At 42.3% G+C, this 27738-nt stretch overlaps 1 protein-coding gene across 1 annotated transcript; it reads right to left on the reverse strand.

Moving 5' to 3' along the window:
* Positions 1–2776: 2776 nt before the first annotated feature.
* LOC123942206 (HLA class II histocompatibility antigen, DP beta 1 chain-like) lies at positions 2777–24072 on the reverse strand. The gene is made up of 5 exons (XM_046006092.1): positions 23973–24072; positions 15459–15722; positions 14264–14545; positions 13648–13758; positions 2777–2880 (listed from the first exon to the last, which is right to left on the reverse strand). The coding sequence occupies exons 1-5, from the start codon at positions 24070–24072 to the stop codon at positions 2777–2779; spliced, it is 861 nt and encodes a 286-aa protein (XP_045862048.1).
* Between the last annotated feature and the right edge of the window lie 3666 nt (positions 24073–27738).

The raw sequence follows: 27738 nt of genomic DNA on the forward strand, positions 1-27738 counted from the left end.
ACACGCTCCATCAATCCACTTTCAACCTCTGTGTCTCTAGACTCTGTGGTTTAGGTTCCTGGAGCCCCAGCCTTGGTGAGCTGTCTCCCTGAAAACCAACTTTGTATGGCTGGTGGCCCAGTGTGACAACAGATAATTTATATGAAGCCCTAGGACGGTGTAAGGGAGGTGTTGGGGGCACTCTTCCCACGTAAGGTGGGGTAGCTGAGAAGACAGCCCAAGAGGTGCTTGCTATCTTTCCCTCTCTGCAGACCCTTTTCTGTAAATTTGACCAGCAAGATCCAACCAGCCCGTTCATGACCACATTGGCACTCCCTGACTCACTCTCTCCCCAGGGGCCAACCCAAAGTCACATTCAGTGGTTGTAGCCACAATGTCATGAGCTCTCTAATCCCAGAGTCCAGGATCTCTGCTGTTTGCGTTTTGCTGCTTTTTCTTCGGCACATAAACATCCATGACCATGATACCCAGGGCTGCATTATGACATCTGTGGGCCCTATACACATTTGCCTTTCTAGACCCTTTCCTCAAAAAAAATCCAGAGCTGGGGCGCCTGGGTGGCTCAGTGGGTTAAGCCGCTGCCTTCGGCTCGGGTCATGATCTCGGGGTCCTGGGATCGAGTCCCACATCGGGCTCTCTGCTCGGTGGAGAGCCTGCTTCCCTTCCTCTCTCTCTGCCTGCCTCTCTTGTGATTTCTCTCTGTCAAATAAATAAATCTTTTAAAAAAAAATCCAGAGCTATATTTTGCGACTGTGTTGGTATATAGATAAATACATTCATATTACATATTTATATATTAAGGTATTTTCTTCATCCTAAAAGTTCATTTTCTATTTTAAAAGAAGTGTAAACATTTTCGTGAACCCTCAAAAGCACTGTGGACCTTCGTGTGTACTGTGACAAATGGATAAGTGGGCCCTGACTGTGTCTTCATTGAAGATTTTATGCTTTATTAATTAAAAAAGATCCCTCTTCTTGTTTACTGAATGATCAGAATATTTTGTCTAATGTTAAAAAACCCTGCTTTTTCTCCCTTGCTTTATCTGGTTTCTGTGTGATGACTACATCTATTATTAGAACTTTCTTTAATGAAAAATTTCAAATATATGAGCATAGAATGGTAAAATGAATCTTCTGTTATCTGTCAGCAGAAGATGGATAAAAAATTTTATCAAATTTTTTTGATAAAAATTTTCAACTCATGGCCAGTCTTGTTTCGTTTCTACCTCACTGACTCCTTCCTCCTCGCCTGAATTATTTTTTTTAAAGATTTTATTTATTTATTGGACAGAGAGAGAGATCATAAGTAGGCAGAGAGAAAGGGGGAGCCAGGCTCCCCACTGAGCAGAGAGCCCAATTTGGGGCTCCATCCCAGGACCCTGAGATCATGACCTGAGCCGAAGGCAGAGGCTTAACCCACTGAGCCACCCAGGCGCCCCACGCCTGGATTATTCTGAAGCTGTCCCAGATATCCTATGATTCCATCTGTGAACTTTTCAGTAGGCAGCACTGAGATAAGGGCTCACACAAATATCACAATTCTATGGTCACATCTAAAAATTAATAATCGGGACGCCTGGGTGGTTTAGTTGGTTAAGCGGCTGCCTTCTGCTCAGGTCATGATCCCAGCATCCTGGGATCGAGTCCCACATCGGGCTCCTTGCTCAGCAGGGAGCCTGCTTCTCCCTCTGCCTCAGCCTGCCACTCTGTCTGCCTGTGCTCGCTCGCTCGCTCTCCCTCTCTGTCTCTGACAAATAAATAAAATCTTTAAAAAAATAAATAAAAATTAATAATCATTTTTATCAAGTATCCACTTAGTGTTCAGATGTCCTAGACTGTATGTATGTGTGTGTTTTTTCAAATCATGATCCAAATGGGAGCAGATAAAACTCTTTGAAATCTTTAAAAACTTATTTCCTGGGGCACCTGGGTGGTTTAGTCAGTTAAGCATCTGACTCTTCATCTCAGCGCAGGTCTTGATCTCAGGATCATGAGTTCAAGCCCCACATTGGGCTCCACACTGGACATGGAGACTACTTAAAGCAAAATAAAACAGAACCTTATTTCCCTAAGTTATTTTTGCTTACTTTTCTATTATGGAAAAATTTAAACATATAAAAGCGGCTTATTATTTCTGTTTTTAAAAGGGCAAGTATTGCTTTTTTTTCGGTTTTCATTTTGAGTACTATAAATACCAATAACATAAGACATATAAGGAAAGCCTTTTGGGTTCTCAATAATTTTTAAGAGTATAAGAGACTCCTGAGGTGGGGGAGGAAACATTGTAAATCACTAGTCTAGAAAAGCTCTTAAAAATTACTCGTGCCCTGTCCGTACCCTTAGAGATGTGGATTCAGTTCACCTGGCATGGGGCCTGGGCAAAGGTACTTTGGTAAAAGTTCCCCAGGGTGATTCCAAAGTGCAGCCTGTGTGGCGACCCTCTGCTCAGAGACCCGTAGGAAATAAGCAAAGCGACACAGTAAGAAAGGCAACCAAATGCCCTAGGTCTGGAAGGGCCTGCTGGGACCTGCTGCACCCAGTAGAAATGCGGGCAAGAGCAGGCACGGAACACCAAAATACCAGTGGCTAAAAACAAATAGGAATTAATTTTTCTTATATCACAAGAAATCTGAGGAAGACAGTTGGTGGTGTTGGTTTGACCACTTGTCAATGCTATCGGAGCCCAGACGGTCGGTATCTTTGTACTCCACCATCTCTCAATGTTACCCTTCCTCCCCTTGTGTCCCCAAAGTGGCAGCTACATCTCGCTATCACCTCAACAGTCAAGATGGAAGAAGTAAATCATAGTGACAGCCGCGTCTGTTTCTTTAGCAAACTTCTGCTTTTGGGTCATGCAGCCATCCTTAATTGCAAGGAAGTCTGGGGAGAGGAAAGAGGGGTCAGGATGAGCGTGGAGTGGGGTCAGCCAAACCACAGTGTCTGCTGCCCACTGGTTGGACCGGTATGTGAGAAGTCACTATCCAGCTTCCTTCCCCCCGCAGGACTTGTGCTGCTGAACAATGGTGTGAATTTTAGACTGAGTTAGCCATTAAGTCAGAAAAGTATAGCACCATGGGATGAATTCTGACATATTTTCCTTGACTAAACTATAAGAACATTATTATTATTATTATTATTTCTGTTATAGCTGCTGTAGTTCTGTTTCTGTCACTGTCAAACATGACATTCATCAACTAAGAAAAGATGCATTAGAAATATCTGACCCCATTTAGCGGCAAACATGCCCAATACTGAATCACTGGGTCTTTAAAGAGCAACTTCAGGGGCGCCTGGGTGGCTCAGTGGGTTAAGCCTCTGCCTTTGGCTCAGGTCATGATCTCAGGGTCCTGGGATCAAGACTCGCATTGGGTTCTCTGCTCAGCTGGGAGCTTGTTCCCCCCCGCTCGGCCTACTTATGCTCTCTCTGTGTCAAATAAATTAATTAATTTTTAAAAAAGAGGAACTTCATCTTATTGCAAGTATTTTGGAGATCCTAAGGCTCGTATCCGGCCCATGTCGACTGAACATGGGAAACTGAAAAGCATAACTGCCACTGAGGTGTGATATTGACGTATTACTACAAATAAGTCTATGCCAGGTCCTTTCTGAAATCATCGGAGATGGCCCTACACTCATCACGTGTCCAGTGCCTGGGATCCTTCCCCATCCCATTTCTGGGGCTCACCGAGCCACACTTGTTCCTTACTAACAAGCCCCAGGGAGGCGTGTGATGTCGGACAAGGCGCCATGTGAGGTGTGGTGACATAGAAGATAAACAGCTTGTGAGCCAGTGGTCACTGAAAGCCCTGCCTGTGCCGGGACTGGGGGAAGCCAGTCCGTACCTATCTGACGCTTGAGGGTGGGGCGCACCCTGGGAGCTCCATTTTGTATTTCATTGAGTCTACTCTTGTTACATTTCGGCTGAGAACCAGAGATGCTATATATATTACATAGGATTAGGTTGAGCTAAGAGAAACAGAAAATTCTGAAAGCAATAGTGGCTTAACCAAGACAGACTTCTCTTTCTTTCTTTCTTTTTTTTTTAATGACACCCCAGGTCTGATAGGATCTTTAACAGTGTCGGGGTTCAGATTCCTTCTATCTTTTTCCACCAGCCTCAACATGGCTCTTCCCGCTCAAGTCCAATATGACTGCCTGGGTTCCAGCTTTCATGTCTACATTCCAATCAGCAGAAAAGAGGAAGGGGGAAGAAGGACCCACCTCCCTTTTTATAAGGGCACTTTCTAGAAGTTGCACACAACAGTTCTGCATACAGCTCATTGGACAGAATTTGTGTGTGACCGTACATAACCGGAGAGGAGGATGGGAAACCAGTACTTATTCTGGAAGTCCGTGTGCCCTTGTGAAATGGAAAATTCTATTTAGGAATCAGAGATTATGGATATTGGTGATACAATTAGTATTTTCTGCCCTGACATGTCTCTAAACAATTTCTCGAGTAAGATCCAAAGATGGGGGATTGTGCAGTGGTTTTTACCAATAAAGTGATCTTATAATTTCCATAAAAATCCTTTGTATAAAAACACAGTTTTTTGCCTTAATGGGGGGAGGAGCATTCCAAGGTCATCTATCTATGAGTGGTGGCTTAAAGGCCAACAGTTCAAGGCAAATCATTAAGCAGAAGATTAAAAACAAATAGGCTGCTTATTTGGTTTTCCTGGCACACCTCCCACTGGGAATTTCTTGAATTTTTGGAGGCCTTTATGGATGCACTTAGAAAACACGCTTTCCTCCATGACTCCTCTATGAGTTGCCTCTGTTGCTAGGTCCGTCTCTGAGTATCTTGAGGTCATTGTCCTACTGGAACATCAGTAGAATAGCTACAGTATGCAACCTTACAAGATGATTTAATTTTGATTTAATACATCCTTTTAAAATGATTTAATTTGTTAACAATGCCAGCCAGTTGAATTCTCAGAGATATATGCCATATAGTTACGTATGTCTTACTCAAATCATTAAACTCCAAGGATCTGTATACCTGTTTAGCCCCTAAAGCAGTATTATCCAATAGAACTTTCTAGAATAATGGACCTGTTCTACATCTGTGTAGTCCAATATGGTGGCCACTAGCCCCAGTTGGCTATTGATCATTTGAAATGTAGTTAGCGCCCCTAAGGAACTTTACTTTTAATTTTATTTAATTTTAATTAATCTAGCCACAGGTAGCTAGTGGCTACTGTATTAGCATGGCTCGAAGGCATCTTGCTGTTTAAGGACCTTCTAAATTTGGATCCATTTTTGCTAATTGGTGAAAAGACCCAAGTTTAGTATGGATGTGGATATGCAGTTTTCAGAATTCAAACATACCAATTGATTCCTGTTCTCCTTTCTTGGGTAAGGAGTTTCAAGGGCAAAGGCTTTGCCTGATTTTGGGAAGAATTTTTCTTCCCCAAAGTTTACTTTAATCATTAAGTTAATCATTAAGTCAATAAGTGAAGACAGAGTTTTTGGGTACAATACTTTTTAAAAATCAGTGTTACGGAGGTATAATTTACACACAGTAAAATTTATCCTTCTTTGCTGAATTGTTCAGAAGTTTTGACAAACATGCATTGCGTAATCATCACAATGATCAAGAAAGAGGATATGACCCCCCCCAACAAAAAAGTTCCTCACAGGCCCAATTGTGACCCCTGGTTAATGTGTCATTATTGTAATGAACAATTTTAATACTCGAATTGTATTTAGGTCATCTGTTTATTGTATTTCTTTTAAAAAAAAATTTTAGCTAACATACAGTGCAATATTGGTTTCTGGAGTGGAATTCAGTGATTCATCACTTACATATAACATCCAGCGCTCATCACAATGCATGCCCTCTTTAACTCCCATCACCCATTAGGTTAGCTGTTTAAATACTGTTTTATTGGATTATGCCTCAGGGTGGAAGAATTTACTTTGGTGATACAGTCAATGTGGCTTGTTAGGGCAGCTGAGTGAAAGCAAACTGTGGTGGTGAACATAATTTATTGGTATTAAAAAGAATACACCAGCCAGATGGATGTACGTATGCTAACCAAGGATTGATTTAGGAAGATCCTTTACTAAGGAAATGATATCAAGTACAGTGCTAACATCTTACATCTATATATATTACAACTGGATGAGTTAAATATATGTACGTAGAACAGTCCCTGGCACTAAGTACTATTTAAGGATTAGCTAATCTTCCTAATATTGCTGTAACTTCCAAGATACACCTACCTTTTGACTGCCAGTGAGTTCTACTGGTGGGATAGATATCTCCAGGTTCTCCAATTATTTGATCATAATTGTTATTTTGCATATTCTCCTAGAGACTTGACACTTTCCTATGACCTTCCTGCCCCCCCTCCCTGCCCCGGGGAAGTAGAATTCCAGAGGTTCAAAGTGGTAGCTTTTCCAATTTCCAGAATTGCATTAGTGAATTCAAATAACATACCCAGGGACAGGTGAAATCACCACTGGAACTTTTTTGGTTTCCTGTAAACCCCTTTAATGTTATCTCAACTGATCTTGCCTTATATATAGTTTCCCTTCCACAAGCTCCAATATTCAAAATAGCCCTCGTATTAGATTAGGTTTTCCTGATTGATAGTTGCTGTTGATCCTGTAGCCCAAGGTTCCTAGAATTCTGGGATATTGTCCTCGGTCCAAAGTGTTTTAATAGAGTCTACAGTGTCTCCAGACAGATCTAGCACTGCAACAGGTCCAGAGGGACAGAACTTGGGGGCTATTTGTGCTGTCCTACAAGGGGATCTGGCTTGATCTTTCAGGCAAAATTCTTTAAACTCACAGGGCAAATGTAGGAGGTGTATTGAAGTGCCCCCCTTTTTGTATGTGCCAGGAAAAATATGTTCGTAAAGTTTATGAGCTCTTTGTCTTTGTGATTTCCTTTGGCTTGGTTCCCAGCGCTTTTCAACTATGTGAGTTGGAAGTTTGCCAAGATTATTTCTATGGTTGAAGCGTCTGTATGTGGTAGAATTGGACTGTTGGTGCTTCCTTAACTTCTTTTGTAATTTTATTAACTTGCTAGTGGGCCTGTTATGTCTTTGAGATTCGATATCCTCAAGTCTAATGAGCTGTGACCAGACAAGACTCTTTCTTTCCACCTTCCCTTGCTTGTCTCATTCTTTTTCACGTTTCAGTTCTCTAGCAGTTTCACCAGTGGATGGTTCTGCCTCCACTGAAAGCTACTAAGAGAGGGCCTACGTATTTTTAGAGAAAGATTGTAAACTGTACTCTGTGTGCCCAGTATGGTAGCTACTAGTCACAGGTGGCTTTGACAATTTGAATTTAAATATTTTAAAATTAAATGAAGATTTCACCTCCTTAGTTGCATGGGCCATTAGCATGTTCAACACTCAAAAGTATATGTGGCTACTTTATCAGACCGCTCAGACACAGAACATTTCCACCACTGCGGAATAGTTCTATTGGACAGCGATGCTGTTTCCGGGTGATCACACTCACTCTCCAGCTACTCGCAGTCTCTAGTTATGTAGTCCTTCTTTCCAAAGTTGACGCTGAAGGGTTTCCTTCTGTTGGTATGTTTTCTTTAGATTCAGTTATGTAAAAATATAATTGGGGTTTGTTTAGTGACAGAGCCATGACTAGCATATTTTCACGGCTGCTCTTAAAGGCATAGCCAAACCGCAGAAGCACCGCGCTACCAAGGCCTCAACATTTGGCCATATTTGTTTTGGTTTTTGTATGCCTTTTTCTCTCTTTTTTTTAAAAAGATTTTATTTATTTATTTATTTATTTATTTGACAGAGAGAGAGATCACAAGTAGGCAGAGAGGCAGGCAGAGAGAGAGGAGGAAGCAGGCTCCCTGCGGAGCAGAGAGCCCAATGTGGGGCTCGATCCCAGGACCCTGAGATCATGACCTGAGCCGAAGGCAGCGGCTTAATCCACTGAGCCACCCAGGCGCCCCTAACTTTTTTTTGTTGTTGTTAAATATGTTGGAGTATTCCCAAATGGACAAATGCCCTTGCTTCTTGTTCCAAGTGTAGATTCCACTCTTGGCCACTGGGTGGTGATGGGATCCTTCTTAATATTCTCGAGCTTTCGAGGCCATTTAAAATTCAGATCCTTGCAGAGCTTCTTCCTCAAAAACTGAGAATTTTCTCATAAGCATTAACAATACCCTACAATTTTAATTCCTACATTTGTTCAATAACGAAGGAAAGGATAACCCCCTGACATCAGGAGCCGGAAGTGAGCGTAGCCCAGGCGAGAAGGTGACTGCGGGGTGGGGGTGAGGGTGTCCACCCAGCACTTGGATTCAGCTCCTTCATTTCCAACAGGAAGACGCTTACACCGAGTCCATGGATCCTGAAAAGCTAATACAATGCCCCTACAATAAAACCCACCAGATCAGGGCCTGCAGGTTTCCTTATCATCTTACAGAGTACAGAAAGGGTCATGCCTGTGTTGTGAATTGGTTGCTTGTCCCTTCAGTGCTCGCCACTTCAGTGCTCACCGGGTTCCTCGGGCCGAAGTCAGTCATCGTATCTCAAACTGTGATGATAAAAGCTGTAACTGAGCAGAATGTTGTAAACCAAATCAGGAACCTTGAACAAGAGACTCTGGCTGAGCGCACATGGCAGTGCACTCCTTGTGATGAAGGCTGGGATAAAGATCTGTGGCAACAGACCAGTTTTCCACTTGTCCGGGGCACAGCCAACTGCTGTGGCAACAGCAACCCTGCCAGCAATACAGTTAGGGGTTCTGGAAAAGAAGAGTAACCTGGCCTCCGGCATGTGCGTTCCCTTGGCTCTGCCGAAGAAAAACAATGGAAATGCACAGTAACTGAGTATCTACCTCTTCAATCGCCAGACCCTAGAAGACTCTTGTTTCTTCCTACTACCAGTGGGTTCTTCACTTTTTTCCTCTTAATTTAATTGTAGGAAGATAAACTGTGACGTTCAAACTGACAAGTACCTTTCTCCTCTGTTCCCCTCTCCCTGCTTTGAGTTCTCACTCATTTGATGCAAGAAAGAACATTTGGTGCCTGGCCAGTTGAGTCAGTGGCTTCTGGCTGGTTCAGCAGGTAGAACATGAGACCTGTGATCTTAGGGTTGTGAGTTCAAGGCCCGTGTTGGGTGTGGATCCTGATTAAAACAGTTTGTTGTTGTTGTTGTTGTTTTTTAAAGAGAGAAACCTTAAGCTCAGAAGAACTATTTCAAATAAAGCATCGCTCTAGATTTAAAAAAAAAAGGAAAGGACAGAAGTACTAAGTAATTTATGTGTTATGAAAAATAAATTATTATGTTTCCACATGGCAATCCTCTACTCCCAAGAGAGCAAGCTTCAAAACAGGACTCTGGTTAGAATTCTGAGTTAACTCAGAGCTTTCGCACTGTCCTCAGATGACACCATGTTAGGAGGAATTTTTAACCAAACAGAAAATCAGGGGGATTCTCTTCTCCTTGTCAAACCCTAAATTAATGTATTGGTTCTGTATTATAAAGACTCTAAGAGAACAAGCAAATGTTTTTAAACTAAGTTCCTTTTAACTATGACTCCAGATAATATTAAATTAACTCTTAGGCCTTATAAATGCTGGCTTGTCAGACCTCGCTGGCAAGGCTCGTTTTTGATCAAAATCCCAAATACTGAAGTCCCTCTCATTTTACGCAGTGCAGGCAATGTGAGGCTCATTCATAGTCAACCTTCTTGGATGTGAAATTCTTTGGAAACTAAGTGGATTGCCTCTCTCTTTTTTCCAAGATGATGGACGGTGGACATATGAATTACAACTTAACTTTCTCATTTGGAGCACTGAGAGGTGGGCTACTATATCTGGCTAGAAATATCACAAGCTAGAAAGCATGTGTAATTTCTCATGGCATTGAGTTAGAAACCAAAAACTTCAAAGAACAGAATACTTTCATCTGCATCCTTTGTTTGTACTTCAGCTTTTCAAAAACTCTTTAATCCTAGGGCACCTGGTTGGCTCCGTCAGTGGAATGAGCAGTTCTTGGTCTCAGGGTTGTGAGTTCAAGTCCCCTATTGGGCATAGGGATAACTTTTATAAAAGCCTACTTAAATGCTAATAGGATTCATAAAACATTTGTAATAGTAATTTCACATAACAATAACTAAATATAATTGTATGAATTTAACTTTGTATGTATAATTGTATGAATTTGCAGAATTGTCTTCTGCAATAACCCCTGTTTCCAGAAACCTAGTCTTTAAGGGTGTTTTCTGTATCAACATATGTCTTTTTTGGATAAAAATGGATACTCATGTTATTTTGAAAGTTGTCAGCAAAATGAGTGGTTTGTCTTTGTGCAGAAAAGAGGTAACGTAGCAGGTCTACCATCCTTTTGGCCTGCTTACAAAGTTGGCCTCTGCCTGGCATCTGGGAGCTTGGATTTTTCAAAGGGTTCCCACCATTTCCAGACCTGATAAGAATATGCTTAAATTGTACCTAAACTGTACAAAAATATGGTTTATGCTGAACACCTGCTTTCCTTCTGCAAGTCTGGAATTTGGGTATGTGCTGGCAGATGGTGCCTACATGACCAGGCTCCAGTAAAAATCCCGAGTGCTGAGCTTTTCTGGCAGACAATATTTCACACGTGTGATCGCAACTCGTGGCTGGAGAAATTGTTTCCTGTGGCTCCAACAGGAGAGGAGTTCTGGAAGCTTGCACCTGGTTTTTCTGGGCTTTGCCCCATGTGCTTTTTCCTTGACTTTGCTTTGTAGACCTTTGCGGTAATAAATCACAGCCTTGAGTACACAGAGTTGAGTACAACTACATGATTGCTCCTAGTGAATCACCTAATCTGGTTGGTCTTGAGGACCCCCAACACAGCCTCTTATTTAAAATCACCAAAAACTGACTTAAAGTTATAGTTTATGATGATATTGGATCAAACTGGTTTTAGGTAGTCATAGGGAAGAAGGTCACTGAAGAAAGGAAAGCTCTTTAAGCTTGGTTAAGGTCTGTCATTTTTGAGAAATGATGCTAATCTATAAATGTTACAGGAATTAGAAGTTTTCCTGATTATATGAAATTTGGGCTTAGGTGGCATACCATACCATGAAATGATGGAAACAAATATGATTTCTGTCTTGGTCTGAAACGTTAATTAAAAAGATTGATAAAATCATAATAAACTGTGTTCTAAAAGCAGACACATGTCTGAAAAAATCTGGTATACACTATGACCCATCAATTGCACTACAGGGCATTTATCTAAAAAAATACAGATGTGGTGAAAAGAAGAGCCATATGCACCCCAATGTTCATAGCAGCAATGTCCATAATAGCCAAAATGTGGAAAGAGCCAAGATGCCCTTCAACAGATGAATGGATAAAGAATATGTGGTCTGTATACACAATGGAATATTACTCAGTCCCCAGAGACGATAAATACCCAATTTTTACATCAGCATGGGTGGGACGGGAGGAGATTATGTTGAGTCAAATAAGCAAGCAGAGAAAGTCAGTTGTCATATGGTTTCATTTATTTGTGGAACATAAGGAATAGCATGGAGGACATTAGGAGAAGGGAAAAATGAAGGGGGAGAAATCGAAGTGAGAAATGAACCATGAGAGACTATGGACTCTGGGAAACAAACTGAGGGTTTTAGAGGGGAGGGAGATGAACCTGGGGGTGGGTATTAAGGAAGGCATGGATTGCATGGAGCAGGTATTCTATGCAAATAATGAATCATGGAACACTACATCAAAAACTAATGATGTACTGTATGGTGACTAAAATAAAACAATAAAATTTTTTCTAAAAAATCTGGTATACACTTGTCTTTGGCTCTTTTGGCACTGGAGATATATGTCCTACAGACTGACTCAGAAGGGAAAGAATTTCGGGTGATCTGATAAACAGAATCATGGGGTAAGCCTGTTTTTATGCCTTGATGTGAATAGTATAAAAAGAGAACTATAATATTAACATATTATACCTGTATATACAATTCTGATCTTCTGTTGGTTTTTACACTTGGAAAGCATATTCTTAGTGACTGACATACTTTATCACTTAATCAGTCCTGTATGAATGTCAAGTCCAAGCTTAGTGTCTTTTCCACATGGAATTTCTAGCGGTAGTAGTTCCACCCCTCACTGGTAAGAATGCAGCATGAACTTGGTCATCTACAATGATGTAAAGCAAATTTGAGGCGGTCCACTATCAGTTGACCTCCAGCTCAATAGGGAGAACTGGTCACCATCAAGAAGTTTATTTCTCCATGACTGGATAAAACAACAGTGACTTGTCCAGTGATCACCAAACCCTTTAACCGTAAGCACGGCCCATGACCATCCACTTCCTCTCAAAAAGAAAGAAAAACAACATTCGATTTAGATGGTTTATGTTCCCCAGGAAAGGTCACTCTATAGACTGGAAGAACTTGAGAAAGAGGAAGTATGTTGAAATAAAATGCAGACACTCAATAACTGGCCTAAGGGGGCACAATTTAGCCATAATGTCTTTTCTGGATGTGGGAGTTTGCTGGACAACAGGAATATCAGAACCGCTTTTTCCAAGGCTATGTATGATATCTGAGATCAGTTCAGGAGCCCTGCGAAGAAGAGAAAGAAGGAGGAGGAGGAGGAGGGGGAGGGGGAGGGGAAGAGAGAGAGGAAAGAGGAGGAGGAGGAGGAAAAGAGGAAGAAGAAGAATTATTATTCATTTATATTTATTTTTAAAGATTTTATTTATTTGAGAGAAAGCACAAGTGGTGGGGAGGGGGAGGAACAGAGGGAGAGGGAGAAGGAGGCGCCCCACTGAGCAGGGAGCCCAATGAGGGCCTCGAGCCCATGACCCCGAGAGGACCCCGAGATCATGACCTGAGCCAAAGGTAGATGCTTAACCAAGGAGACTCTCAGGTGCCCCAGAAGAAGAATTTAAAACAATCCAAGCTTAAAGTGGACATTTCCTTTCTGTCTAGAGTCCCAGGGGTGAAAAAAATTAAAGCAAGAGGTTAAATGTTGACTTAATTAAAAATGGCAAAGAGTTTCTGGAGTTCCTTCAGCAGTGGGGCAAAGTCATGCTCTGTAGCCACACCCACTTAAAGAGGAAAATAGGATCAAGAGTTGGGGGCAGTTTGGCTCAATTTGAGAGAAAGGAGCAGCCTCAGAGTTTCTCCTGTTCTCAGGGCACCTCCTATGATCTATCCTGACTGAACACAGCATACTCATTGAGTGCTCCCAATCTCGTGTTGCAATGCAGTGAATTACATCCAAGCAGGAAGAAGGGAGCAGAAATACCACCTGTTGGCTGAGGTCCCTGTCATCTTGAAATGAAAGTGAAAGAGAAGATGGATTGGTCATTGGGAGAGTAAGGAGCAATGACATCTTGGAAAATTACTCAAACATTTCCACTGACGTCCCCATGTCACTGGGAATGAAAGCAGGGCCCGCTCTGCAGGTGTCAGTCCCCAGACCGAAGAGAACACCCTGAAGAACAGGGTATCTGGCGCCCTGTCTTACCGGACCAGATCTTGGGCTACGCGTCTTCCTCCCTACAGGGCTGTCTTTGCCTCATCAGAGTCTGATTTCAGTGGCCTCTTTTGCTCTGTTGTTTTGCTTTTCTGTGAAAACGTCCTCACTGAAGAATAGTGAGACAGTGGAAAGACAGTATCAACCACTTTCTAGAAGTTTCTTACCTCTCTGGCTTCGAAAACGGAGGATGAAGCTTGCTCCGAGGGCGATGAGTCCTAGCACAAAGCCTCCGACTCCAGCCAGCATCTTGCTCCGGGCAGAATCAGCTTGTACCCCTGGGAGAACAGAAGTCAGGGTGACTCCCCTCTCCATGTGCATCCACCCCAGGGCCCTGTCTGACACCTGGAGCCTGTAATCTACCACGGAGGGAAAAGGAAGGGGATAAGGCGAAGCCCGGAGCCACTGTGGAGGAGTAGCAGCTGTGGAAAGCCCTCTAAAGTTTGGGGCCTCAGAGTGCTGGCTTCCACAGGAGGCAAATGCTGGTTTTAGGTCAGGCATTAAGTCCAAGCTTAAGGAACTGAAGGGAGACTGAAGGGAGAGGCATTTCCATGTCCGAGGGCCATTCGTTTGTTTGTTTTTTGTTTCTTGACACAGAGAGATTCTTTAGACCCCCCAGGGCAGGATAAATGCGTGTGAGGATTGCCAGATCTTCCCTGCTCCCAGCTGAGGCCAAGGCCGTTAGGTTGATGAGGATCACGGGGTAGCGTTGTGCAGTGACACAAGACAAAATGAACGGACCTCCGAGCCTGGAGCCTGGAGGGTCATCAGGGAGTAACTCACTCCACTCCACCGTGACAGGACTGTCCAGGCTGGGGTGCTCCACTTGGCAGGTGTAGACGTCTCCCTGCTGGGGGGTCATTTCCAGCATCACCAGGATCTGGAAGGTCCAGTCTCCGCTTTGCATCAAGTTGGTGGATAAAACCCCAGCTGTTTCCTCCTGTCCATTCAAGAACCAGCGGACTTGAATGTGGCCTGGGTAGAAATCTGACACGTGGCAAACAAGCAGGTTGTGGGGCTGTGGGTGCCCCTTCTTAGAGGGGGAGACGTGCACTTGAGGCTGGACTGGGAGGGGAAAAGACTCTTGTTAGGGCAGCTGAGACAGCCAATGCAGTCAGTGCATTGAGCGGTTTTCTTGCCAAACAGACTTCTCAGATGTTAAAGATGAATCCCATCCCCTAATAAGCTACTTAGAGGCAGGAGATGGGGAACCCAGGAGAAAAAAGGAATAAAACATTCAAATGTTCTAAGAATGACCTTGTCATACCCAATAATGCAAGAGCAAAGAAGAACGGGAGAGGGTCAGAGTTGGTGCTCTAGAACACTGCCGCCAGAAATGTAGGTGACAGTGACTAATATTCTTTGAGCAGAAATGTTGGACCAGCAATGAGGCTACCTGAATTTACATTTTTCTCATCTTGTTCAAAAAGGTGTATAATCCTGCCAGATATTATCTTGGAATCAGAATATATTCAGCCCATAGATTTCCTCTGATCTAGCAGTCTGATGTTCTCCTTAAAAAAAGAGGAGAAAATGGGATGCCTAGGTTGAGCATCTACCCTGGGCTGCGATCATGATCCCCATGATCCCTGGGATTGTGTCCGCATAGGACTCCTTGCTGGGTGCGGAGCCTGCTCCTCCCTCTGCCTTCCGCTCCCGCTGCTTGTGCTCAAACTCTCTTTCTCTCTGATAGATGATAGATAGATACATACATAGGAGAAGAAATAAAGTAGCTTGGTCTGTTCTTGATTTTAACCTGTCTCCGAGCTTCCTCTACCAGGAAAAAAAAAGGTTTGTCGCAAAATCCGCAAACCCAGTGCTGCTGGCTCTTTCCTGTCTGCCCAGCGGGGAGTCTGGCCCCTTGCCGCACTGGCCTGGCCCCTGGGCTCCGTGCGGACTCCCGGACGCGGCGGCCGCCCCGCCTCTGCCGCCCAAGTCCACCGCATGCAGAGTGCCTGCTTCAGACCCGCCCTGTCACCTCGGCGCTTCAGCGTGAAACCCTCGTCCAGGTCGAAGTTGTGCTTGCACACGGAGTCCGCGGCGCTCCGTCTCAGGTACAGGAACTCCCTCTGGATGTTCCAGTTCCTGGCGGTTATGCGGCCCAGCTCGGACACGGCGACAAACACCCCCGCGGCGCTGTCGAACTGGACGAACAGCTCTCGATTGTACGTGTATTGCTCCAGGAAGCGGTGCGTCCCGTTGAACTCCAAGCAGGTGCTCCGCCTCTGGTAGACGTAAAGCTCTGCGGGGAGTAAACCAGGAGGTGAATAGAAGAATGTCTAGGAGAGGGGCGCCTGGGTGGCCCAGGTCCTGATGCCAGCATCGGGGATCAAGTCCCCCATCAGGCTCCCGGATCAGGGAGGGGAGCCAGCTTCTCCCTCAGCGTCTGGCTGCCCCTCCCCCTGCTCCCTCTCTCTCTCTCTCTGCCAAATAAATAAATAAAACCTTTAAACAAAAAGAATGTATAGGGGAATATAATAATGAATATGGGGGCGAGGAAGCATTTCTTAAGCAAACATAAAATCACAAAGAGCTATGCAAAGGGCACCACTAAGAATTTAAAAGATAGAATAGAAATACACTATACAGGGGCGCCTGGGTGGCTCAGTGGGTTAAAGCCTCTGCCTTCAGCTCAGGTCATGATCCCAGGACCCTGGGATCAAGCCCCACATCAGGCTCTCTGCTCAGCAGGGAGTCTGCTTCCTCCTCTCTCTCCCTGCCTGCCTCTCTGACTAGTTTCAATCTCTATCAAATAAATAAATAAAATCTTAAAAAAAAAAAAGAAATACACTATACAGTGATAGGGAACTGGGTAAGGAGTGGGAATGGGAATTAATAGGAGAGGAAATTGCAAGGCAGACTGCAGCTCACCAGTGGGAAGAAAATTCAGAAAGCAATGAGACTGAGATCTGTTAGACTCGGAACAGTTAGAGTCTGGATAGGTCCATGCTGGTGCTTGGCCGTGTGGAGAAAGCGTCATATGGAGTGTAGCCACCCACCCTCCCATGGCTAGAAGGACACTTGGTCAACTTGAAGAGATGTATGCCATATGACTCAGCACTCCCACAACTTGTTAGATGTCTAGAATGTCCGCACAGGTCCATAAAGGGACAAGTAGGGGCTGCCGCTGCCTGTGGCATTATTTGTGACACTGAGGAATTGGCAGGAATCAGTTGATGTGATCATACCTGGGACAGCAAACACCTAAAATCTGTTGTCGATGTGCACCATGGAATATTTTGTTAAAGATTTAATTAATTAATTAATTTAGAGAGGAAGCATGAACAGCAGGAGGGCAGAGGGGCAAGGAGAGAGGATCCCAGACAGACTCCCCGCTGAGCATGGAGCTGGCATGGGGTTCAATCTCAGGACCTTGAGATCATGACCTGAGCTGAGATCAAGAGTCAGATGTTCAACCGAATCAGCCACCCAGGTGGCCCTGGATCATGGAGTGTTATGTAACCATTAGATGAGACCAAATGGTTGTACACTTTATAGTAGGAGCATTAAAAATATAGGCACAAGAAATACCTATCTTGAAAGAATGCATAAGAACAAAAACTATGTAGGAAACCCACTAGAGTGGGGGGGTGCATTCTCTGTGTATTTTAGAATCTTATCACAATGGTCCCATTAGGGACATGCAGACAATTTGATTTTTTCCGCCATATCCTGTCCCGCTCTTTATACTTGAACATTTTAAGGCAGGTTACTCTTTTATTCATATTTGTATATAGGGCCTAACCTAAGCCTTAGTAAGTACTTATAAATCAGAGAATGAGCAGAAAATTGGTTTTGTTTTTTAACATGTTTCCAGCTTTACTGACATATATTTGACAATAAAATCATATATATTTTAGGTGTAAAACCTGATGGTCTGATATATGTGTACATTGTGAAATATTCGGAAGTCAATCGACATATTCATCATCTCATACAGTTACTAATTGTCCTTTTTTCTCCTTCTTTGGTGAGACCATCTAAGATTTCAAGTACACAATATAATATTGTCAACTATAGTCACATTGCTGTACACAGTTCTCCAGAACTTACCCATAACTGAAATGTAGTACTCCTTGAAAAATATCTCCCCATTTTCACCTCCCCCAGCTCCTGTAACCATTTCTATCAATTTGACTATTTTAGATTTCACATATAAGTAAAATCATGCAGTATTTGTCTTTCTACATCTGGCTCATTTCACTGAACAAAATGTCCTACAGGTTTATCCATGTTGTTGCAAATGTCAGGATTTCCTTCTTTTTAAAGGCTGAAGAGTATTGCACTGTGTATATATACACCATATTTTCTTTATTCATTCATCTGTTCTTGGACATTTAAGTTGTGTCCATATATTGGTTTTGAGAATAATACTGAAATGAACACGGAAGAGCAGGTATCTTTTCAAAATCCAGATTTCATTTCTTCTGGATATATGCTCAGAAGTGAGATTGCTGGATCATATGGCAGTCCTATTTTTAATTTTTTGAGGCACCTCCATACCATTTTCCATAGTAGCTGCACCAACTTACATCCTCACAGCCATGTATCTGGTTCTCTTTTCGCCACATCCTAGCATCATTAATCTTCCATCTTTTGATTCTAACTATTCTAACAGGTGTGAGATGATACCTCACTGTGGTTTTAATTTGTATTAGTGAAGTTGATAATTAGTAAAATGATTAGTAAATAATTAGTAAAATTAATTAGTAAAGTTGAGCACTTCTTCACATACATGTTAACCACTGTATGTCTTCTTTGGAGAAATGTCTATTCAGATCCTTTGCTGTTTTTTTTAAATCAGGTTGGTTTTTTTTTTTTTTCTATTGAGTTACAGGAGCTCCTTCATTTCAAATATTAACCTCTTATCAGACACGTGGTTTGCAAACATTTTCTCCCCATTCCATAGGTTGCCTTTTCACTGTATTGTTTCCTTTGCTTGTGCAAAAAGTTTTCAGTTTGTCTGTTTTTACTTGTTGCCTGCGTTTTTGATGTTGTATCCAAAAAAATCATTGCATAGACCAATGTCAAGAAGGTTTTCCTCTATGTTTTCTTCTAGGAGTTTCATAATTTTGGATTTTACGTTTAAATCTTTAATCAATTTTGAGTTGATTTTAATATATGGTATGAGATAAGGGTTCTATTTTATTTTTCTGCATGTGGATATCCAGTTTTCTCAATATCATTTATTGAAGACTATCTTTCCTTAATTGTATGTTCTTGGCACTCTTGTTGAATATCAGATGACTGTAGACATGTGGATTTATTTCTGGGCTCTCTATTATATTCCACTGTTCCCTATATGTCTGTATTTATGCCAGTATCAGAGTGTTTTGATCATTGTAGCACTGTAGTACATTTTGAAATCGGGAAATGTGATGCTGTGTTCTTCTTGCTCAAGATTGTTTTGATCATTCAGGGTCTTTTGTAATTCTAAACAACTTTTAGAATTGTCTCATTCTATTTCTGTAAAGAATCCCATTTGGGTTTCGAAAGGGATGGCATGGAATCTGTATGTAACTTTAGGTTGTATGAACATCTTCTAGTCCATGAACGTGGATGTCTTCATTTATCTGTGTCTTCTTTGATTTATTTTACCAATTTTTCAGTAATTTACATTGTATAAGTCTTACTTCTTTGGTTAAGTTTATTCCTAAGTATTTTATACTTTTTGTTACTATTGTGTGTGATTGTTTTCTTTCTTTATTTTGGTGATTGTTTTCGTGTGTGTGTGTGTGTGTGTGATTGTTTTCTTAACTTCAGTTTGGATAGTTTATTGTCTGTGCATAGAAAGGTGATTGATGTTTTATTTTGATTTCATATCCTGCAAGTTTACTGGATTTGTTCTGTTTTTAGTGGATTTGTTGGTAAGTTCTAATAGTTTTTTTGTTGGGTCTTAAGGGTTTTCTGTCTACCTGAACATGTCATCCACAAACAGGGGTAATTCTATTTCTTCTTTTCTAATTTGGATATCTTTTATGTCTTTGTCTTGTCTAATTGCTCTGTCTAGAATTATCTTATGTTGAAAAGAGGACGCAAGAGTGGGCATCCTTGGCTTGAACCAGATTTTGGAAAGCTCTCAGTATTTCCCCATTGATAAGATAGGCTGTGGGCTTTTCATATATGACCTTTATTGTGTTGAGATCTCTCTACACTTTTGTTGAGAGTTTAATCATGAATGGACGTTGAACTTTCTCAAGTGCTTTTTCTGTGTCCGTTGAGATAATCATGTATTGTTTTCCCCTTTCCGTTTGTTAGCGTGGTGTATTGCATTGATTGATTGATTTGCTTATGTTCAACTCTGCTTGCATCCCGGGGATAAATCCCACTTAGTCATGGTGTATAATTCCTTTAATATGCTGTTGAATTTGGTTTGTTTGTATTCTTTTGTGAATCTTGAATATATATTCATTATAAATATTGGCCTGCAGTTTTCTTTTCTAGGGTTGTCTTTGTCTGATTTTGTTATCAGGGTAATGCTACCAGCAAAGAATTGATTATAAATTAATGGCTGCCTGGAATCTAATTGGGGCTCTACAGCTGCCTGTTGAAGGAGTCTTTACATTGCAGCTTCTCTGTGTGACTTAAAGTGTATCATAAATGGAAAGCCCAGAATGAATTTATCACACAACTGCCCAGACCACAGAAATGAGGACAGTGCTGCACAGCAGCAGAAGTAAAGGATGTTTGAAGAATAGGTCAACACAAGTCTCACCCTGTGATTTCAGGGCTGAGCTCAGGGAGCCCAAGCTCCAGACGAAGCTCCTTCCTCCACTCTGGAGTCTTTATGAGTGGCTGTGACCTTAACAGGCCATCCTAACAGTAGGAAGAGGGTGTGAGGGGGTCTGACCATCATCTCTGTCTCTGCGTAGATGACAAGAGTTGATTTGGGTGAGCTCATCAGAGTCCTTGTCCTTCCCCAGGGCTCCACCTGCCCCAACTTGAAGTTGCTCAACTGGTTGCTCAGGGAAGAAGAGAGACACCACACAAACTTCAGGGAGCCCTATACAACTTTAGGCTACAAGGGCTGTGCTACAGTAGCACTTCAGTTCACTCAGCTCTACCAAGCCTGTCTTCTTGCTCTGGGCTCTGCCCCTCAGCCTCTGAACCCCTGGCACCATCCCATCCACTTTGGAGTCTGTGCTCTCTGTCTTCTATGAGCCTACTGCTGATACTGCTGCTCTACTCCCCAATGTTGAACTCCATTTCCTGTTCCACAGAGTTTTCCCCACCTGTTTTTCAATGAGGATACAGTTCTGTTAGTTCTGAATAATGGTTTCAATTTTTTTCTTTTTTTTAAAGCTGTGGACTTTTTAAAAAATTCTGATATAGTCCCAGTAGTTTATTTTTGCTTTAATTTTCCTTGCCTCAAGAGACATCTAGGAAAATGTTGCTATGACTCTTGGTGGGAATGCAAACTTGTACAGCGACTGTGGAAAACACTATGGAGATTCCTCAATAAGTTAAAAATAGAAACATCCTATGATCTAGTAATCACACTACTGGCTATTTACCCCCAAAATCTGAAAACACAAATTCAAAAGCATATATGCACCCTGTGTTTAATGCAGCATTATTTATAATAACCAAATTATGGAAACAGCCCAAAGGTGCTTTAATAGATGAATGGATAAAGAAAATGTGGTTTATATATACAATGGAATATTATTCAATAATGAAAAATAATGAAATTTGCCATTTGCAACAACATAGATGGAGATAGAATAATGCTAGGTAAAATAAGTCAGTCAGAGAAAGACAGATACCATCTGATTTCACTCATATGTGGAATTTAAGAAATAACACAAATTAACAAAGGATAAAAAGAGACAAACCAAGAAACGGACTCTTAACTATAGAGAACAAATGGGTGGTTTACAGAGGGGAGAATAAGTAAAGGGGATTAAGAGTACATTTATCTGGGGCGCCTGGGTGGCTCAGTGGGTTAAAGCCTCTGCCTTCGGCTCAGGTCATGATCTCAGGGTCCTGGGATCGAGCCCTGCATCGGGCTCTCCGCTGGGCAGGGAGCCTGCTTCCTCCTCTCTCTCTGCCGGCCTCTCTCTCTGCCTGCCTCTTGCCTGCTTGTGATCTCTCTCTCTCTGTGTCAAATAAATAAATAAAATCTTAAAAAAAAAAGAGTACATTTATTTTGATGAGCACTGAGTAATGTACAGAATTGTTGAGTCACTATATTGTACACCTGAAATAATATAACACTATGTGTTAACTGTACTGGAATTAAAAATGTAAAAAAACAGTAAAGCAATTGACCTTTTTTTATAATGAAATCTTATTTTCAAAGCAGACAAATATCACAAAGTTCTCTCAAAACTGTTTCCTATGTGTACTTGAAAAATATAACAGATTTTCTAAAGCTCTTGAAAACATCTGAATTTTCTAAAGTAGAGCTTGAAAATTTCAGGTGTAAAATAAATCATCTTTCTAGATAGGACATATTAAGAATATGTAATTACCATAGGATACAAGGAAGGTAATGTGGACAGAACAATAACGATGTCCACAAACCAGCTGTGCGGCCTTGGGCAAGTAAAGCAACTTTAAGTTAGACTCAACTTTTTCATCTGTAAAAAAGGATGTTACTATTATTATTATTATTATTTGCCTTGAAGGACTATGTTAAAATTAAATAAAATGTTATAAATAAAACCTACAGCATAGTATCTGGCCCTGGTCACTGGAGGTTAGAGCCCTTCCCCTTGTCAAGCTATGATGGCTTAGATTATGTGAAGACAAAGAGAAACACAAAGGACAGAACCCTAGTTTGTTCAGAATGGCTCAATCGGAGCTGTCCTTTGAGGCACAACAACAATCCTTTGATGCTTGAAAAGGAGCCTTTATTATTTAATACTGATAATTTCTTTCTTCCCACCTCTTCTTTCATTTGGGAAGGGAGATAGAAGAAGTGGATTAAATAAAAGATTAAATCCCCAGATGTCTTCTGCCTCCCAGGTGTGTGATAGGATAGAGTCCCAGGGCTTCAATGCCAGAATGGTAAATGTCGTGAACAAAGAATGTTTCAAGTGGCTATTGGAGCTACAGTTCTGTTTCATCCATGACTTGGATGCTTTCTTTCTCGAGAGTTTTCTTCATGACCTAATAGTCACTAGTATTTTCTCAACAACTGCAACATCTCCCCTTTTGTCTCTTTTTATTTTTGCTCTGTTGGAAGTTGAGGAAATCTTGAGGAGTTGGAGGCATAAGAAGTTGGAGGAATATGCCCAACCCATTGAGTCCAAGTTTCCAGGACTCATATTTCACTCACTAATGAGTTCCTCAGCATCAAAACTGTGCAGAGTCCACCTGCTTCCTCCCCACAAGTGGTCTCTCTCACAAGGCAATGAGACTATATTCATTTCTCTTAAATCAGAACCCACTGGCTTCTCCATCTCATCCCACCCCTCCTACCACCCTACCACCCTCGCTATTCACCACAAAGGAGACCCCAGCCCTGTTTTCAATGTACTCATATCAGCACCACTGTCCCTGGGCCCCACAACAGCATTGCCTCTCCGGCCATCTCCTGTGGGACACTCTCCCATCTCATCAGCTACTTCTACAGTTCCTCTGGCTGTCTAGGACTCTTGCTTCTCCATTTCTTGTCTCATGGCAGGCATGAGCACCAGCTGAGCTGCCCTGTCTAACTCTCTGTTCATCTGAGTAAGAAATGTCTGAAATTTTCCCTTCTCCCTACCTGAGAAATGGGTACATTGGGATGGAGCTTGAGCAGATGGATTTGGGAGTTTCAAATGCTTTTATACCTGGAAATTAAGAAAGGGACCTGAAAGTACCTGATCCTCAGGAGAAAGTGGGGCTGGCCTTATGGATCGGGATGAGGAGGTTGGGTAATTTTAAAACAAATTCACCATAAAACAAAATTTTAAACAAATTCACCATTCTATCACAAATGGTCTTCTTCATGGTGAATTGGAACTAAAAGAGGTCATTTCCTGTTTCCCTCTTCTTCTCTGGCCCTGTCCTGATGTGCCCTGATCCAATTACTGATGTGAGGGACAATCAGCTGCCCTGCCATCCTGTTGGTCTTAACCACAGCTTGTCCTCATCACCCTCCCCTGCTGCTCTGGCCATCATTGGTTCCTCACTGGTTCCAATGACAGTTCATGCCTAGTTCTGTGGAAGGGGCCCTTACCTGGAGCACTGATTCTACAGGGTGATCTTCAGATCTTGGACAATGTAGACTAACCCTAGTTTTCCTTTCTAATCTTTGATGGATGTTGAAATGTCATTTTGATGACCCTTTTGTGAGAATCTTGTCCCCCCAAAATCACTCCAGACCACCAGGTACCATTGTCCTCATCACATGCATATCCTCATCTCCTTCTCTCTCTGGTGAGAATAGCAGCACCTGCATGATGTCAGAGCCCCCAAGTCTTTCTCAAGGACTGGGCCCACATGGAAAACTCCCTCTCATTCTGTGAGCTGGATTCTCCAAGAGGAGGGGTTCTTCACTTACCTGGGGTGTCTCTGCTCTGAACCAAAGGGGAGCTCAGCATCACCAAGGACATCATGAGGGCTACCATCCCTGCGACCTCAGTGATTCTAAGGATCACCATCCTGGAGCCTGAGAAAGGCTGGGGGCTGAGACACTTGCAGTCAGAGCAGTTCTCACTTGATGGGCCCCACTCCTAAAATATCAGAGATGATGAGCTTGGACAGGCTTCCTTATTCCCTGGGTATGGCCAGATTCTGAAAAAGGAACCAATAAGCAGGAATTGTTACTCACTAGACAGAAGTGTGGTATAAAGCACATGATTCTTTAAGATGTTAAGATTCACCGAAGGCAGTATAAGGAAAAGGATCCTCATTTTGAGCAACTGGGTGAGTCATAAGGCTTGATTTTTTTTTATACTGTCCTCCTTAGGAACAAATCCCAAGGAATGTCATTTCCTTTCCATGGTGGAACGCCATCCCCCTTGCATGGACATGTTCTGGCACAGAGAAAGTCCTAAACAGTGTGTTAATGACTTGGGGAGATTAAACTGCCCATCCCAGAACTCAGAATTAGCCCTGGGAGTTAACGCAGTTATGCAAAGTGTATGGTGTGGTTCCTCTCAGTGGTTCTGTAACTTTTAGAAGAAGAAAGGATATGGACTAAGGGTCTCAGGGTTTCATACCAGATAAGGCATGGAAGTAGGTATACAACTTTATACAAATTACTTGCCTTCCTGGGCCACGATTTCTTCATTTTTGATGGGGATGGTAGCACCTGCATATCAGTAATTCTTGAGGGTGAAATGGGAGCACTGTGTAAAATGCCTTAGAAACTTACAGATCTGAGAGTTTTGAGTAGAGCAAGGAAGTTATCAAGAACCATCTTTTCTTTTTTCAATTCAATATACATACATATTTTTGGTAACTTTTAAACACCAAATAGTCCCATCAAACAATACAGATAGTTCCTGAAATGAAGTACATATGCTCCTGAAATACATAGTTCCTAAAATAAAGTACATATACTCCCACATAACTCACAATCTAAGAAAGACAATAACAAAACAAATATAATTTCCAACAAATATATTAAGTACTTAAATATGGTGTTGATGAATTGAGTAAAAGCATACAAAACATTTAATTTAGGTCTTCTATTAAGTATAAGGATGCATTATAGCGAAGTGGTCAGGCACAGGTTTAGAAAGCCCCTTTCTACTACTTCCAGATTTTTTTTTAACCCACTCCGACTTATTTCCTCTCACACAGAATGGAGATCATTATGTCATTGGTTTATTGGGAAATCTAACTGGGATAATACTGAGCATTTGTGACTCTCTTAAAACAAAGCCTCTCACATAGTAAGGAATCAAGAAATGTTAATTATTATAATGCAGGACTACTTCAGAACATGAGAAATTCTTTATCTAATACAATATATTATTTAATACAATAATATAAATTCTATAATTTTAACAATAAACACCAGAGGAATTTCCAGAGGAATTTCTGCAGTTTCCCATCCCCTTAGTGTATTTCCAAATCCCTCTGTAATAAAAAAGGATATCATGGAGTGCCTGGGTGGCTCAGCTGGTTAAGTGGCTGCCTTTGGCTCAGGTCATGATTCCAGGATCCTGGAGTCGAGCCCCACATCAGGTTCCCTGCTCAGCGGAGAGCCTGCTTCTCTCTCTCTCTCTGCCTGCTGCTCTGCGTACTTGTGTTCTCTCTCTATCTCTCTGTCAAATAAATAAATAAAATCTTTTTAAAAACCCAGCATATCAGCAAAATATCTACCATTAGACTTAATGTGAAATGATTAAGGAAATTGTCCTTAACATTAAAGTTTAAAGGTGCCTGGCTGGCTCAGTCAATAGGACATGCGACTCTTGATCTCAGGGTCGAGAGTTCAAACCCATGTTGGGCATGGAGCCTACTAAAAAAAAAACCCCAAAAAAACAGTGGGATGTAAATAAAGGTGTCTTATATCACCAAATTCTGTATAAGAAGAAATTAAAGAGTAATAATTAGAAATGAAACAATCAGATATTTTTTGCCTTCTGTTTATCTCCCTGGAAACATCAAAGAATTCCTATAAAATTATCAAAGGTATAAAATGGTAAATATAATATCATTTGATAACAAATGAATTCCTATATGATACCGAGAATCAACATGAAGGGACACCTGGGTGCCTCAGTTGGTTAAGGGTCTGACTCTTAATTTGGGCTCAGGTCATGATCTCGGGGTTGTGAAATTGAGCCCCAAGTCAGGCTCTGCACACAGTGGGGGTCATCTTGAGTTTCTCTCCCTCTGCCCCTCCTCCCAACTCCTGCTCTCTCTCAAATAAATAAATAAGTCTTAAAAAGAAAAGGAATTGATGCAGGGAAAGACAATTATCATACAGTTCCACTCATATGTGGAGTATAAGAAATAGCGCAGGGGCGCCTGGGTGGCTCAGTGGTTTAAGCCGCTGCCTTCGGCTCAGGTCATGATCTCAGGGTCCTGGGATCGAGTCCCGCATCGGGCTCTCTGCTCGGCAGGGAGCCTGCTTCCCTCTCACTCTCTCTGCCTGCCTCTCTGCCTACTTGTGATCTCTCTCTGTCATAAATAAAAAAATAAAATCTTAAAAAAAAAATAGCGCAGAGGGGGCGCCTGGGTGGCACAGTGGGTTAAAGAAATAGTGCAGAGGACCATAGAGGAAGGGAGGGAGAACTGAATGGGAAGAAATCAGAGAGGGAGAAAAACCATGAGAAAATCTGAACTCTGGGAAACAAACTCAGGGTTGCAGAAGGGAGTGGGGTGGGAGGATGGGGTAACTGGGTGATGGGCATTAAAGAGGGCACGTGATGTAAAACACTGGGTGTTTTACGCAACTAATGAATCACTGAACACTACATCGAAAACTGAAGATGTACCTATATGTTGGCTAATTGAACTTAATTTTAAAAATGAATCGACGTGGGGCACCTGGGTGGCTCAGTGGGTTAAAGCCTCTGCCTTCAGCTCAGGTCGTGATCCCAGGGTCCTGGGATCAAGCCCCGCATCAGGCTCTCTGCTCAGCAGGGAGTCCGCTTCCCCCTCTCTCTCTGCCTCCCTCTCTGCCTACTTGTGGTCTCTGTCTGTCAAATAAATAAATAAAATCTTAAAAAAAATGAATCGACGTGAAGTTTTGAAAAGTTATCCACTCACAAAGGTCACTAACCATAAAAAATACAAAATCAACTTCAACGACGTATTTCAAAACGATCTCAAGGGGAAGATAATTTGATTTGATCTTTTTCTTTTAAGTAGGATCCACACATAACATGGGGCTTGAACTCACGACTCTTTGATTAAGAGCTGCATGCTTCACCTGACCGGACCAGCCAGGACAGGAGGAAGATGGTTATGATGTCTCTATTGTAGTTTTTTCCCTCTTATTCCCAAATCCCAAATAGGTTGGGACTCTCTGGGTCACATGGATCCCGGCAGTTTCCCACCTCCACTCCCAGTGGTTCTATCATTTTCTTTCCCAACCAGAGATGCCCCTTGTGACGTTTTCTGGTTGGCTGAGCCCCCTTGAGTCACGTCCACTCCTTCTCCTTCCACCAGAAAGGGAAGTAAGTCCTGGACTCAGAGCTTCTCCCTTCCCTGATCTGCCTCAATCTCTCCTCACTGTCAGCCTCACAGGGGCCACTGCGGATGCACCTTGACGACATAAGGAGCCGGTCCCAAGTCATGATCCTGGGGGCCCTTTTCCTGGCTGCCCTGCTGAGCTCCCATGGAACTGGAGCCATCAGGGGTGAGTG

Source organism: Meles meles, chromosome 5 (genome assembly GCF_922984935.1).
Source record: "Meles meles chromosome 5, mMelMel3.1 paternal haplotype, whole genome shotgun sequence".
Taxonomy (NCBI): Eukaryota; Metazoa; Chordata; class Mammalia; order Carnivora; family Mustelidae; genus Meles; species Meles meles.

What these genes read in the sequence shown, in the direction of transcription:
- LOC123942206 (XM_046006092.1), bottom strand. Translation starts at nt 24,072, where the DNA reads ATGGTGATCCTTAGAATCACTGAGGTCGCAGGGATGGTAGCCCTCATG. An exon ending in TTTCACGCTGAAGCGCCGAG is followed by an intron (nt 14,546 to 15,458) that starts GTGACAGGGCGG and finishes TTCCCCTCCCAG; the next exon opens with TCCAGCCTCAAGTGCACGTC. An exon ending in CCGTTTTCGAAGCCAGAGAG is followed by an intron (nt 2,881 to 13,647) that starts GTAAGAAACTTC and finishes TCCTCTCCCCAG; the next exon opens with ACTTCCTTGCAATTAAGGAT.